The sequence below is a fragment of the Drosophila nasuta genome, chromosome 3, assembly GCF_023558535.2.
Source record: "Drosophila nasuta strain 15112-1781.00 chromosome 3, ASM2355853v1, whole genome shotgun sequence".
NCBI classification, from domain to species: domain Eukaryota; kingdom Metazoa; phylum Arthropoda; class Insecta; order Diptera; family Drosophilidae; genus Drosophila; species Drosophila nasuta.
In genome coordinates, this window is record NC_083457.1 from 16,944,383 (window position 1) to 16,960,805 (window position 16,423).

The window sequence follows — 16,423 nt, forward strand, 5'->3', positions numbered from 1 at the left end:
TCAAATTTGAATAATTTATTATTAATTTAACCTTATGTATCTGTTGCGTGAATCCAGCTGCGTTCCGATGTGTTTGTATTTGCAATAATAATTGATGTTTTTTTGGTGGTCTTCTTTTGAATTCAACAGTGTGCAGCAGCGAATTATTTGGTATTTAGTCAATGTGTCATATGTACCACATGTGTACATGTTATAATCAAATAATAATTTGTACAAACTGTTTCTCTTTACAATAAAAAAATGTGGTCTATGTGGTTAGTTGAAATTTGCAATACGTAATTGTTTGCAGTTATTCCTGACGTTTTTATTGTACACTTTACACCTCAAATAAGAGGACGCTTTATCCATGAATCGAACACAAATTTCTGGAAAACATACGATGTCGTATAAACATAGTTAATTTATTGAAGAAGTTAGGTAATTAATTTTTGATCAGTGAACTAGGTCGTTAAATTTTGTTCACAACATGATTCATAGTTCGATTTCGTTCATAATTTATTTTAGTTATTTTTTCGATATTTTTAAACGGGATTTGTTTTATTTTAGTATACCACTTTTTTATAAATCTGTGTTGAATTTCTACTTCAAATTTGAAAGATACAAAATAAGTATAAGTAATCCATTTTAAAGCTGAAGACAAAAAAATAAGAGCAGCCACATAAGTTAAAATATCTGCACAATATAAAAGGAAAACAGACCGAAAAAAACAAGTTAACATATTTAAATCGAGCATGTTAGCTAGTTCAAACTAAAGAAATTAAGTGAACAATTGAAAGAGAACGACAAAAAAGAACAAAATTTGTGAACTACTGCTAAGCTTTTTAATTGGAGACAACAGTATTTTATTAATTGTTAATATGAACAGGAAATAAATTATTATTTTATTGGCATTGTTATACTTACTCTGCCTGTATATACAAATCATTCCGCTGGTTGAAATACAGAAGATTTGGGTCGAAGAAAACACAGTTTAAAATGTAATTTGTTTTTATTTAATTTTTATTACACTTCATAAAAATCAATTTCACAATTCATTATGGCATATTGTTGAATTATTTTGTAAACTATACGAGTATATTTAAAATATTTGGTTGTCTAAACTAAAATTGTCGTTGATCTTCAAATGATTTCTTGCAATTAACAATTGTTTTTTAGCTACTACATACTTCAGTAATGAACTATTTAATATTCATTTAACTCACTTAAATTCATGGCCATCACAAACTTGGGTTGATTTTGATTTTACATTTAGTTTTTAGTTGTATTTAATTTAGACATGTTTTATTTCGATAGCTGACTGGCTGGTTTCGATTAAAGAGAACTAGATCTATGTATAACCACAACACGTTTAAAACCATTTATATATAATCTGCACATCTCGCACTAGGGAGTATATTTCCTTAGTAAATTAAAGGGTTTTGACAAGGTTTTGTTAACGAAATTAAAATGGCTTGCATAGCATTTGGGGGAAAGAAGTAGTCTACCATCTCTATGAATTTAAAATGTAAAGATTTTTATAAAACTATGTGATAGATTTTCGAAATAGATTAGATCCAATAGGATAGTATTACATACTAGTACAAATATCTACACTTAGCACATTGAACGATCAGAATAGAATTTCACTTACACTTGTATGTATGGTATACATGACTTTTGATTTGTCATTGTCACATATTGTATTAGAACTTCTTACTTACGAGTACACCTTTATTTATTACTTATTCATTCCATACGTCCATTTATTATTTTCTTTATTCACACCCAGAAAAATGTTAAACTGTGCTATTTTCAACACATACGAGTACATATAAAAAGAAAGAATTCTTGCGATCAGAAGAAATAGTTAATTGATTGTACTTTATTGCCACAATACTATGAATGTTTTATGCTATATTTTGAGTTACTTCTTTAGTGATTATTTTGTTGTAAGTACTTGGATTCTTGTCAAAAAAGCACAGTATCTACAATATAGTATTCACAGTCTCTGATCTTGAAGGAAATATAGAAATCGGCGCAAAGAATGAAGAGGATATTATCTTAGTAACGGAGAAAATATCATTGAAGTTAGTTGAATGGAATATGCAACATCATTTTGATGAAAAGAAACTGAGAAACCTCTTTTAATTGTTTGATTTATCAAATACCACACCACTGAAATATTCAAGATGTAGCTTACGTGGCAATTGGTTAGAATTGGTTTAGTCTAGAACTTGTTTTGTAAGTCGACGCAGTATTCTTTGAATATACACACACATATTTAGACCTAAGATTCTTACACATTCTCGTAGATTGGTTTAATACCGTATCGGAATATCTCTATCTGTAATTAGAATTCTAGTTGCGATAATCGGCTTGGGCGTTGCCAGTCAGCGCCATCGATGGCGGAGGACTGTGACAAGAGACGCGGATGCGACTCAGTCGCAGACTGCCCGTATTATGCCCACCATCGACTGGCGCATGCAAAAGAGTCCTGGCATGTCCCTGCTGGTGCAGCGAGTGATGGGCACACATGGCCCGACGAGCCTTTTGACTGTTGGCCAGAATGACGTCCTCTGCGTACTAAATGTCCGGTATGCTGTGACCTATTGCCAGCTTGGCGGCCACAGTCGAGACTGAAGTCGAGGGAGCGGCGTCTGTGGTGCCAAGTAGTTTGCTCTTGGCACAATTGGCATCGTGGAATAGATGTTCGCAGAGTTTTGGCTCCGATGTGGAGAATTTGCTGAGCTCCGCTGCTGTAACTTCCTGTGCTGCACTGGATATGTTTAAATGTAGATCACTGTATTTACTGAATGAGGTTGTTTGATGCTGCTGCGGCTGATGGACCTGATGCATGTGGCCATGGACACCGACGCCGCTGTGCTGATGATACGGAAAGTGGGGAAAACTCTTTTGCATTGCATGCAAATTTCCCGAGCTGACGGTCCGCTCCAAGATCTCGCCCCAATACTTCTCGGACAAGCCCTCAATATCGGGCCGCACTGAAGTGTAGCCATCTCCTGTCGATGGTTGACGCGAGTGCTGACTGTGCATCCTGTTGCCGCCCAAAGTGCCCCTTATGTATTGTGAGGCGCTGCGACTTAAACTGTTTGCTCTGGATCGCGCGCAAATGCCAAGCACCGAGCCGCCAATGGAGCTACCAATGCCTCCAGCACTTCCTCCTCCTCCTGCTCCGGATCCGGCACCGCTTGTGCCATTGTTGGCCGGAGGCCTCGAGACGGGTGGCTCGGGCGGCATCGGAAGCGTTGTGATTTCAAAATCATTCGCATTGATGTGACAACATGCTGATTTGTGTTCTGGCGTAGCCTCATTGGGAAAACACTGGAACGAGCAGAGCACAGAAAGAAAATGAAAATTGCATCATAAATCTGATGTTAGTTTACAAAATTAATAAGCATTTTAAATTCGCATCTATTGGTGGCAGTCTGCCAGCTTTATACACAGCTTTGGGCAGAGCTGAGTTTTAGTTCCGGGCTGCTGCCATAAATTTGCCAAACATGACCTCAGTTTTGCTCGTTGTTTGGTTGTTTGGCTGTTTGAGTTCTTTGGAGCTACGCTAAATCATACAACTTCGCCGCGTTTACTAAACGAGCGTATACTTATTTTGGCAACAGCCACTTTCATCCTCCAACAATATTCAAAGAACTCGGGGGATTTTACAAAATGAAATACGAAATTTTCGTGATTACGTTTGCCGCAGAGGGCGTCATGTTAACGCCGCTCTGGATTTTCGCTTTCATAATTCAAAATCACTTCACAGCGCGTGTTTTTTTTAGTGGTGTTTGTTGGTCGCTTTAGAGTGTATTCTATTATACGAAGTATGGCGAACACGGAGGTGCGACCCTTTTTTGAAAAGTTTGTTTACTCTTTCCCATCGAAATGTTTTGAGCTTTTTGATTGCGTATTCGAATAAACAAGACTAAAAGTGTTGAAGCTGAATGTATGTAACATTTTTATATCCGCTACCCATAGGATAAAAGGATATACTAACTTTGTGCTTCCGGGAAATGAATGTAAAAGGCAGAATATATATTCTTGATCAGTTAAAAAATGTCGAAGTTATTTCAGCAATTCGTTTGTATTTGAATGTATTACTATTTCAATATATCAATTGTAGTCTTTGGTATATTTTAGGTTTTTGTGGAATATTAATTCGGTATATTCTAAGAATGAAAAATGGGTAACGGGTATCTCACAGTCGAGCACACTCGACTTTACTTGTTAGCTTTGAGCTTATGAGAATTGAAATTCAAGTTTATTTATGTAACCCCAAACAAATTTGTTCAAAACTTTCAACACGTATGTATGTATGTAGTTAAACACTTACTTTATTTGGCATAAGTTGACGACTTAGACGTCTAAAGTCTGAGTTCAGCAGCCAATACATAAAAGGATTCCACAGACTGTTACTCAACGATGTCCAGGTGACCAAAAAATCCAGGAATGGAGGCAGCTGCAAGAAAAAACACCATCAAATAAATACACCGTTGGTAGTATAGAAGTGTCGGTGTCGTATACGCAATATTATTACACATACGATGCGTTATCTCTATCGTGTGTTTATAACTACTTGCCTTTGAGCCTGTGCAGGCAGTAACAATCTCCTGAATGGTCCACGGCGTGACCATAACAATGAATCCAAGTGAAATTGCGGCCATGGAACGTGACGTGTTGCCGCTTGAGTTCTTCTCTTGTATGGGCACAATCTGTAATTAACGTAGATTCATTTGATGATCTAATTAAATCAAAGCCACCATATTACGAAGCAGTAAGTATAACATTTTACTCTTAAATATTTAAGTATTAATATAAGAATTTCAACTGTTTTGATTATCTTCAAATGAATTTGGCTGCATATTTAATGTAGATATTCTTTAGATTGCGTAATTTACATACAATTCATATTAAAATACTGCATTTCAAAATGGAAATGAATTAAAGCATTAACACAGAAATGTAGCTAAAAATGTTTATCGAGAAGCATTACTCACCTTTTTGGTAATCTTATTAGTCATGCTGGGCATTCCAACGAGGCCCATGCTCATGGCCATGCTTAAATGGTTCATAACGGGTGCCCGATGATGATGATGGGGATGATGCGAGTGCCTGTGACTTCCATGTCCAAATATGTGTGATGATTGCTGTTGTTGTTGCTGCGCCTGATGCTGAGCCTGATGCTGCGACTGATGCTGATGCTGATGCAGATGCTGAGTGGGATGATGTGGATGGGGATGATGGGCGGCTGCTGTAAGCGGCATGGTTGGATCATTCAGGCGAAACCGACTCATATGGAAGCTGGAGCCGTAGCAGTACATCAGCACCATCGTTGTGGGAAAGTATAAAGCACATGTGGACAAAATTCGATAAGAGGGCTTACTGTAAAACGGTTCGCAGGCCATTAGACCCGTGTTGTTGAAGTAGTAGCCTATGTTTGGAGGATAGAGATACACATAGATAAACGCCAGATGAGCACAAGTTTACTTTCATTTAATTTTCCCTTTTCAGTATGTGTTACTTTATGGGTATGGCAATAAGTCAACTCACCTTTGGGCAACACGAGAAATCCGAACACCGTCAGGCTGATAATCCATGTTAAGCTCAATATAGCAACGCAGCCCTGTAAAATAAGCATACAAACGAGTATATTACACATTTCCCTGTATATAGTTGCTGCTCGTTAAGTTGAGTTTTTGTTGTCACATTTTGATTGCCTACTCCTAGCTTTGGTTGTATCTATAGCATTGGCCGTTTCCACATTCTTGGACTGCCCTTCACATCCTCTCTACTTCATACGTGTCCAGTGAGTCCAGCTGGTTATGTGATTTATTGCCGAAGGAGTGAAATGAGCACGTATCTGATTTGAAGTGATTTTTATGCGGAACATTGCAGATGCACGTTCATGTTTATTCGAATTTTTCATAACGGGACACATTTTTGCTGCATCAGGCGTCTTTAGCGCTTTACCAAATTTACATTTTTAATCATTTAGTAAGGTTTATTGATCATTTAAATTAATTTACTTATAATGTTTCTTTTCTCTTATGAAGAAAAATCTCCAAAATACCGGAGTGAAATAGAAACAACTGATCTCCCAAATACGTTGAATAAAGTTGTAGTAATTATCGAAGTTACTCAATATTCTATTTTGAGGGCTTAGTTAGATTTGTACAACACACTGTAAAAGCACGATGGTCATAAAATGTATAATGGAACACATATTTTTTGGTTGTATGTGGTATAACTTTTAAAGTATAAAAATTTTTAAGCAGATTTAAAGCAGCATTTTTCGTGATAGATTATTATAAATATATTTTACACCCTATCGTATATTTTAAATGTAGTACTATATTATTGAATGTAGTAACACTCCTTTGATATATTTTTTGATAATTTTTTGCTTTTATTCTAAATGGGTAGCGAGTACTTTACTTTTCGCACTACTTCGCACTACCACAATACTTAAATAACTAAAATTTAAAATATCTTGAGATATTAAAATAATCTCCCAGACTGTTTTTACACAAGATGAAGCTTCTATGGTTCCATGATTTCATTAATAGTTTTGGGGTGTTGTTCAGATAAAGTCGAATTGCCAGCACGACGAATATAGCACAGGCAAATATAACAGGCCATCCACAAGCAAATCAAACGACTCACCTTGTATATAGTTAAACAAGCTTGTGCGGTCAATGATGGACTTAACTTTTTTGGGTAAGCGCCGAGTGCAACTTTTGGGAAAAAGATATATTTTGGAAAGCTAGAACTGACAAGGGCTGAAAATTAAATTTAAAACTTTTGATTTTGTTACGAATATTGGACAGACTCGACCGCAAACAAAGCAGAAAACGGAACATTTGCGAGACACCACCAAAATCATTCCAAATTCGCGAAAAACTGATAGGCAAACTGTCTGCCCAACATTAGCTCTGTTGGAATTTGAATGGCAGCATAAATAAAAACATTTTCGCTCTGATATTATAACAATCTGTTGGTGTCTGTGTGTGAGTGTGCTAACTTGCAAAAAGCTTTAGTGGTTTTCATTATTATTTAAATTAGCATTCGCAAGTCAACGGACTTCAGTGCTGCACCAACTTCGAAGCTCTCCGGCCTCATTAAGTGCCAACTAAATAGGACTGAATATAAATTGAATGAAGTTTTCTGTCTAGCAAAATAAGTTCGGAAAGGTCAAGAACCTTTATACAGGGGTCAGTTTATTTAATGAAAAAGCAATTGCCATCAACATATAAAAAATATTAAATCTTCCACTGACACGAAACATTAAAGCCTAATTATTATTCAACTATTTCGATAACTTAATATAACTTAAATGATAAACTGAGGCTTTGCATCGAGATCTTAAACATGTTCGTTTTGCGTAACAAATAATCTTTTAGCTCTGGAATTTTTTGTATTTCAAATAATTGATTTCATGAACTACTTATTAGTATTGAGAAAACTTTTCTAATACTTTCACTCATTTTGTATTTCAATGTAAACTAATTTGTTGGTCAAGTTCAATTTCATTTAACCTCAAGATAAACAGTTTAACTGAGATTCACTTCAGAATTATATTATTCTAAATACTTCAAAAAAGATTAAATAATAAACCATTGTTAATGTAATATGAAATGGATTGGAATTTAGTTCTTCGTTGACAAAATATGTGAGTAACTTTAATGAAATTGAAGAATTTTCATGATTTTGTCGTCGAAGACGGATCTCAACAATAAAACTGTTTCTAACAAGAATTTCCTAAAAGCCTTTCAAGCAACTGACCTTAAATAATCATTAACTGCAACGTATTACCCCAAAGCAAACAGCGCTAAGTGTATTTGTAAAGAGGTCCTTTGTGCATTTGTACGTTCATTAGAAACTTTTCGTTATCATAAATAACATAAACAGCAACATAAAGTTTTGCTCTTTATTTTTCCCGAAATGAGTTGCAATTTATGGTTGATTCAATAAAAAACGCACCAACAGCTGAGCTGAGAAGTGGCAAGTTCTCTTTTTCGCTATTATACGAGAGTGGCGAAAAGTGGGCCAATAAATCGCATAGCCTGTCTGTCAGTCGCCTTGGGTTGCGTCGCCAGTTTTCCTTTATTAACTTTTTTTACATAGAAAACTCTATAACAAAATGGGCGAGGCAGTGCCAAATATTGTAAAGCGTAATTCCCCCAGAAAAAACAAATTTTCAGCTAAGCAATCAAATTTATGCAAATATTAACATAAAATATTATTTATATGCTCTTATTGGAAATATGAATTAAATCTAGTCTAAACGAGTCATCTATTTTATACGGACACATTTTGTTGGATATTGCTGAAGATTAAACAGTAACTTGATATTGTTTGATTAGATATTTGATTGAACTGTAAAAATGGAAATGAGCTAAACTTAAATTTCTTTAAAGTTTTATTTTAGTAGACTCTTTATGCATGCCTCTGAAACATAAATGTTTTTATGCTCTGTTCTTATTGAAAACGAGCAAATACACAGAAAAGAAGTACTAAAAAAGACAAGTACCTAAAGTGGTGAAATTAATTCTGTTTGAGGATTAATAGAATGAAATAAATCTGAAATTCTAGACTCGAATCAATCAAATCCCTTTTTGTCATAATTTGCCCATTATTTTTCAGTATCCTGTTAATTTTGTGTGACTCTCAATGGTAAAAACAAAAGCCATTAAAACATTACACTGATTTTACATTTTTGATTTAAAAAATGTAAAATTTTGTCGTTTAATAATCGTCTTTATATTAATGTACATTTGCATATTTCAACACCAGTGAAAAGAAAATATTTATATATATAACCGGATGGACTTTTCTCCCGTTTTGTAAATGATACGCGACTTTTTGTTCTTCAAACCAAAAAAAATTCGTCTTTTTACTTCTGCACACAAATTTCGCTTCTTATTTTCCTCTGGACGTCGTCTCTCTATTTTTTTGGAGGCGGCCAAAATGTTTACTTGCTCATAAATTATGATGTCAGTGTGTGTGCCAAAGAGGGAACTGCAGAGAGAGGTCTTAGGCTGACTGCCTATGCTCGTTTGCTGCCCCTTTTCCCCTTTGCCCCCTTGTTGCTTGCGGTTTCCGGGGTGGTCGCCATCGCTTCATTTGCGTGTGTTCTATCGTTTGTCCTCCGCGGTCCTGGGCCAGTACTATATAGTATATGTATGTATGTAGAGGGACTTTTCTGCGGTCGTCGTATTTACTTCACGAGGGAAAAATGTTGCTTTCCTTTTTTTATGCGTATTTTATACACTGGACTGTGTTTATGTGCTGTTTTGGTTTTTTGCTTGTCTTGCTGTTTCATTCTTCATTTTTGGTTTATTCTTCGCTTTTCTCCTTTTCTGGTTTACTTCTTTTCGCATTTCTCTTGCTTACTTGCCTTTTGTTTTAATGACTGGCAAAGAGCTTAGAGCCCATTATCCTTATTTATCCCAACGTAATTGGCTCATAGATACAACTGTTGTTGCTGATGATTTGGATGATGTTGCGTTGGTGGCATTGGTTACTAGATTTTATTGGCGCGTGATTTCTTCGAATTTCCCATACGCTTTGTTCCATGCAGTTTGTCCTTTGTAATAAATTCTTATCTTAACTTGTCGCTCGACTTATCGCAGCAGACAACGTGCCTTATCTGTCTTGCCGCGCATTAACAAGACCTCCCCCCAACAGACTTATAATCCACTCACCTTCTTGCTAGAGTGCTGATAATAGCGTCGCGGATGTAGTGCACACATGTATCTGTCCACGGCCATGCAAACGAGAATAACGGCGCTCTGTTGCGAAAGTGCACCTCGCAGCAAAGCCTGCGCAAAGTAAACGAGTGCAAGAACATGTTTGCAGTGGGTAAAACATGGAGAGAAAGAGAGAGAGGGAGAATGGAAAGAGAAAGTTAGAATGCGACAATATTTTTATCTGATCTCTTGTTATTCTATTATCAGCAACAAATCGGCCATAAATTATAAAAGCGATATGAGTATAATAACTTACGTTAAAATAAATATGGTTGAAAAAGCTGATGGACCAAATTTTAAATTGCTTCTTCTGTGTATTGTTGTATTGCAATGACATATTCAACAATACAACAACGATACAATACAGCATCGCTATAAAATTCAGCTTACATTTAGTTTTGTAATCAGTAATAATTTTTTCGAATATAAACATTTTACAAACATTTTATGTGTAAGTAGTGCTAATTAAAAATGGAAAGTGAACTTGCAGCCTCTTAATGCTATTTGACGGAAAGTGGATTGTCCATCTGGTGAATTAAATGGTTGTTTGGCCTTATTATTATTTTATTTAAAGCTAATTTTGTTTATTTACATATAGTTTTATTAGGCCATAGTATATTTTTTTAAATACTATTACTTAAAAACTCAAAATTATAACCTTTGACGTTTGTGTACTTTATTAAAATAGAAAATCATATTGAAACATTTGTAAAGTCAACCTATAAAATAAAATTTGTCTCAACTGAAAGCTGCTATTTGTATGACTCCACGCTTAGAACAAAAATTAAAAAGTTTTGTGCACTTTCGATGTTTTGAGTAAACCTATTTAATGGTCAATTTTTCAACTACTAAAAATTTCGATCCAAATTATGTCAGACTTATATATCATATAAGCATTAAAAGTTTACATATTGTTTATTTTATTTTGTGAAGTGGATTCTCTATTGAATGAACACAAATGTATTACCTAGTTGTTTAACCCTCAAAATGAGTGTTTAGCCGTTGGGCTATCAATGTAAATATTGATTTTATGCTAACAATATAAAAATATTTTGAATAATTTTAGATTTTGTGCTACCTTTTATGTTTTTCATGATATAAAACTACTACAAAACATTACATTCTTTAAATGTTTAAACCCATTTGGAGTATGTTCGATTTTGCATGACAATGCTTATTCTTTTTTAATTTGTCACATCTAGCAATCGAATACATATGTAGCTCAACGTAGCAAAATAGTACAATATAATGCGCAGAAATAATAAACAAAGAGCTTAGTAATAGTTTGGTTACCGGAATCTATTTTTCCTGTCTACCAAAATTTAAAAATATTAAAAAGAAGAGCAATTAACCTAAGGAAATACAAAGCAAATATCAAACTTTTTTTTGTATTGTATATTTTATTAAATTTTATTAAATAAATATATCATTCATTCGAAATGAAAGCAATGACGATACATAACATAAGTGATGTACATATTAGAATTCTTGAATTAGCAAAATTATCAAAGTAATAAGACTTTTTTTTTATAAATACAACTTTGTATACTTTGAGTACATTTTTAAGTTCTAAATAATAATTTGGAATGTAGATTTTGTATTCTTGGCAAATATCCGACAAGATATGTGTCTTCGATTCAACGAAAGCGCACATAATGTTTTCGACCCCGTTTGTTCGGTTTTCGCTTCCATGTGTAGTTAAATTTTTATCCTGCCAATAGAGGTCACGTAAAGAGTTTAACATGTATGAAATCCAAAACGAATCGGGCAACCTGATACCGCTAAACATACATATCATACACCTTTTAATGTCGGATATGCCTCCATCTGATTGTTTGGCAGAAATCAATATTCAATATACTACAAACATGATATTTGATCTATGCGATTATTGCTTCAGTTTAGGCTATTGTTTGTTATCAGGATTCCTTACTCACGTGCTTAACATACACTTAGGGTAACTTAAGTTGTGATGGTCAGTCGAGTCGGTTAATCTTACCTGTATCTGACAGAAGATTTCACCATAAGGCCAGCAATGAAACAATGCAGGCATTAGCCCAAACGGTGTAATTAGCAGACCAATTGTCAGGTCATTCAGAGCCAACGAGGTAAGCAAATAACGTGGCTGAAAGCAAATTGCGAGAATAATAAGTGTCTGTTTGCTTATGATGAGTGTGTGACTATCTATCTGACTTACCTGTTGATGTATGTAGGCGGCGTAGCGACGATTGTTGATGACAAATATGACCAGACAGTTGGCACCAATCACACCCAAAGTGAGCACCAAAATGAGCACCGCTTCGATGGTCTCGGCAATGCCAATGTGTAGTATAAAATTGTGGCCAGAGTAACGTGGATGCGAGCAACTGGAATTCTTAACAGCGGGAGCCACGAGCAATGAGCCAGTCTTCAGGTCCATTGCAAAGCTGAAAGAGATTTAATTTATGATATATATTTAGTTGCATTTGAGTTACTTTTTTCGAGTGGAAATTCTGCATTGATTGTAAACTCATATTTACATTTTGCTGAAATTCATTGTCCCATGTGCAAATATTCAACATGGCCGCAATTTGTTACGCCATAATGAAGTCAAAACATGCGAAAGCGTCTCGTCGCCTGGACAATTTATCAGCGTAAAAGGAATTCAGATTGTGGCTGAAGCAGCACTCCCAGACAAGTGATAAATAGAGACAATGAATGACGAAAGAGAAGAGGGAAAACAGTGTCCATATGACGCCAGACACTGACGAAACAACGTGCCGACATAATGAACCTTTACAACATAATTGGATGATTTTGCTCGGTTTTTGTTTTTTTTTTTTCTCTGCTATTCTAGATTGCCTAGTATTTTAGTGTCTTCACTCGCAATAAATCAGAAATGCTTGCCCAACGTTGATGGCTATGTCTCTGCGTTCCTTTTTTGTTCGTTGTTCTCTTTTCCACGTTGACATTGAGAAATGTTTCAAAACATAGAAACGTTAAATATATTTGCTTTAAACAATGTACTTAGGCAAAGCCAGACAGAACAAATTCTTTGCAGTTACAGTTTCTTTAGTCAAAATATGTTCATTGTCATTAATCTGAAGTTCTGTGATTTATTGTACATAATACTTGAGGTCGCACAGCCTTAGTTAAGTCTAAAATCATCGAAAGAAATATGACCCAACTACCAACTACAATCAAATATGTCACTACAATTTTGTGAGACCTTAAAGATATACTAAATGAAGACAAGTAAATAGTTCTTTCATTCTTTTTTGGCTACCGCAAATCTGCATTTTCAATTCTGAGTTGGGAGTATTGAAATGCTTTGAATGGATAATAAACTGAAAGACAATAAAAGCGAATAATCTGCGGATGGTTCTGTGTTCGCCCAAAACCAATTCAATTTCCAAGTAATGAAAGGAGAAAACTCGCTTAATTTCGCGAATTGTTAAGTCCCTCGTAATCGAATCGGCAACTGCAGTCACAACCCCAAAAAACCTAACTTGAAGCCAAAATAGAAACTGAAGCGGAATCGCAAAATGGAGTTGCTGAATCGGGGCATCGGCAAATGCCGGAAACCAGTGTCAAATGTAAAACCACGTAATTGTTTTAAAATGCGCAATAGCGAATGCGATAGAAAAGCGAGAGAGAGAGAGAGAGTTAAACAACATTTCAGAGTAAAACAAATGAATATCCGATGAGATAGAGAACTCGAACCGAATTTGAGAATCATCAATGTATTCTCTCTCGTAACGAGAACCCAAAACAAGAACAGCAAACAACTACAATGACAACAATAATATAGTAATGAAAATGAGAAATGTAGCCGAACATTGGCAAAGACAAATGCGGAATAAATAATTTAGTTGATGCTGGATTAGAGAGAGCCACAATCAGCTTTTGAATTTACACTCAAGTTACTTCCATTAGTGGCATTTTGTGCAATTCCATTGCATATCATTAGGTGTTGCCACCGGTGCACCGTGCAGCAGATGAAGCTGCAGTTGGCGACCACCGCACGTTGCTTGCATAATCCATGACCAAACTTATGTCACAAGCTTGGCAAACGATTTGGCCAACGATGACAATGATGGCAACAACAAGAAGCTTGTGTCCACCAAATGACTGCACAACACATTCAACATTCTCCATTTAACAGCTGCTCAAACCGAACTCGACTATGAAATACCTTGTGTAGAAGAAATCTGATGCATTTTGGGTTGCCTAAATATTCATTTACAATCTAATTTGTATAATGGTTCGAAAATCAATGCTGTTACATCGATTCTGAGAAAATGAATATTTCATTTTCATTCTTTTCTTTGATAAGATTTACAATTTTAAAGCTAAGCTGTAGCACAACACAATGGAAAAACAAGACAGGAGTTTTGAACTGGACTAACAACTTTGTATTCACATTGCATTTTGTCCTCGTTTGTGGTCGGTCCACAGTCGCAGTCACAGTCACAGCAACAGCAACTGCCACGCCCAACTTCCTCCTGCCTTCATAAGTTCTAACACTCCCCCTTCTGTGCTCTGCTTTCTAAGGTCTGTGCGTGCGTGTTAATGCACGAAACTGTAAAGTCCGCTCCTCCATTCAAGCCACATTCAAGCACAAGCCGCTCAATGCAATTCGTGAACATTTACACACACACACACACACACACACACAATCACAAATACACACACATACGCACACGCATGTAAAGTAGTATGAAGGGCTAGTTCTGTGGTTTTGTTCTTAAACGGGTGTTGACAATCCCTCCTGCAAGTGTTCGCCATTGTGTCTGTATGTTTGTGTGTGTGTGTGTGTGTATGCATTTCAAATGCAAATTTACTGCACTCGGCTTTGCCATGAATTTTTGTTGTTGCGAGAGCATTTTGGAAGCATTTGCTGGCTTTGCCTTATTTATAAGATTTGCTTTGAAGCCTTGCACTTTCCACATGGGTCAAAGCTGATTCCACTTGACAAAATGGCTAAGTTGCCAGAGACGCGTTGACTGATTGCACATCGGCTGCCCCAATACCACTCTAACAGAATTCGTCCAGGTTTAGGCAATTTCTTCAACATCTAATCAATATGTATAATTATTTACTTACGTAAGAACATGTTTAAATTTGGTGCACATGTTTTCAGGTTATATAATTGTTATATAACAAAGCAAAAATGTGTAGGAGACGCAAATGCAATTAAGTACTATACATATTTAATGTTGAACTACCTGCCCTCCAATTATTAAAAACCGTTTCAAAAACATTCGAATTTCTATAAACGTGTGTGCGGAATTTTGAAATAAAGACTCCAAACTCATTGGATATGTATTTGTCATATGTGATGTAAAGATTAGTTGACGATAAGCTAATCCAGATTTTAGGATTTTACATGTTCCATTTCAAATTTATTAAAATATTATATATGAAGAAAATAAGAGTTTTTGGTGCTGCGCAAATTGGACATATGTAAATGTTTTAAAAGTCTGAAATATTTTAAATCATTAAGTTTTATTATTAATTATATTTACACTCTTTATTTTAGTAATTATTTAGACCAACGACGAATACTCATAGAATACAACACATGTACAACAAGCACAATAATTCCAATGTGAAAAGCGGGCTTAAGAATAACAACACATGCGACTACAAGTGATCATAGGTACAAAGCTCTAGAAAGAGCTTTTTGAATATAAGCTTTTTGTAATAATAGCGTAACAGCAGAAAACAAGCTAAATTCCTAAGGAAATGGTGGACGGCGACCACATTGAAAGAGGGAGACAGAGCGAGTGAAGTGAGCGAGAGAGCGATATGTTGAGAGCTTGTACATTGAGACGAAATGATGACTTTGTCTTCAATTTTGCACTTTTTGCATTCAAATTGGGCTTGGCACCAAAGTGCAGTACTGCCATTTGAATGCCAGTGCTGCCATTTCGTTAAGCTGGCGTCGCTCACAAGGGAAGTTAATCGTATGATTTTGTATTGGTTATTATAAGCACGTGATAAAATACAGACAAATATACATACGTACATTAGTGTACATTAGGGCGGGTCAATTTGTTCCTGTCCAAAAAATCCTGAAAATCGTCCCCCATAATCGGAATCTACGAAGAATTCTAAGAAAATTTCACCATGAAACCATGTGTCTAAAATGAATTCCTAGTCCGCGCCGTGAAGCTTAAAGATTGCACTATGAGGTACATAAGGCATTTCGAGGTATTTAAGGCATTTTAATGTATTTAAAAAAAAAATACGCATTTTCCAATTATGTTGGAGTCAATTCTGATTCATTTTTTTACAACAAATTTTATAATTTTTTTTTAAATTTATTTAACTTATAATTTTTTTGTAATTCAACAAAATGAGCCAAACTAGCCATGTACTGAGATTCATATAAGAAAGTAGGAGCAATGCGTCTGTAACTTTTTAACGAAGTAAGGTATCGGTCTGAAAATTGAAATATATATTCAAAGGCATTTTAAGCAACTAAATAAAAGTAGGCGTGGCATGATAAAAGGCGGAATTTAATTTTATTTTTTATTTTATTAATTGAAAATGGGTCACATAGTTGAGCAGACTCGATATTAACGCCATTTTCTATTTTTCCCCTTTTGAAAGATTATTAATCAACAAAAATGTTTAAAGTAATTTTTAAAGCCTTGCAACATCAATCATTCAATTCGTTGTCAGCTATCAAGTGT

At 35.3% G+C, this 16,423-nt stretch overlaps 1 protein-coding gene across 1 annotated transcript; it reads right to left on the bottom strand.

The window, feature by feature from the left end:
• Positions 1-1,043: 1,043 nt before the first annotated feature.
• Positions 1,044-14,924, bottom strand: LOC132792356 (5-hydroxytryptamine receptor 1A). The gene is made up of 9 exons (XM_060801685.1): positions 14,829-14,924; positions 11,941-12,169; positions 11,743-11,868; positions 9,699-9,815; positions 5,545-5,617; positions 4,992-5,425; positions 4,575-4,706; positions 4,328-4,453; positions 1,044-3,321 (listed from the first exon to the last, which is right to left on the bottom strand). Exons 1-9 carry the CDS (start codon positions 14,855-14,857, stop codon positions 2,563-2,565), a joined length of 2,025 nt encoding a protein of 674 aa, XP_060657668.1. The 5' UTR covers positions 14,858-14,924; the 3' UTR covers positions 1,044-2,562.
• Between the last annotated feature and the right edge of the window lie 1,499 nt (positions 14,925-16,423).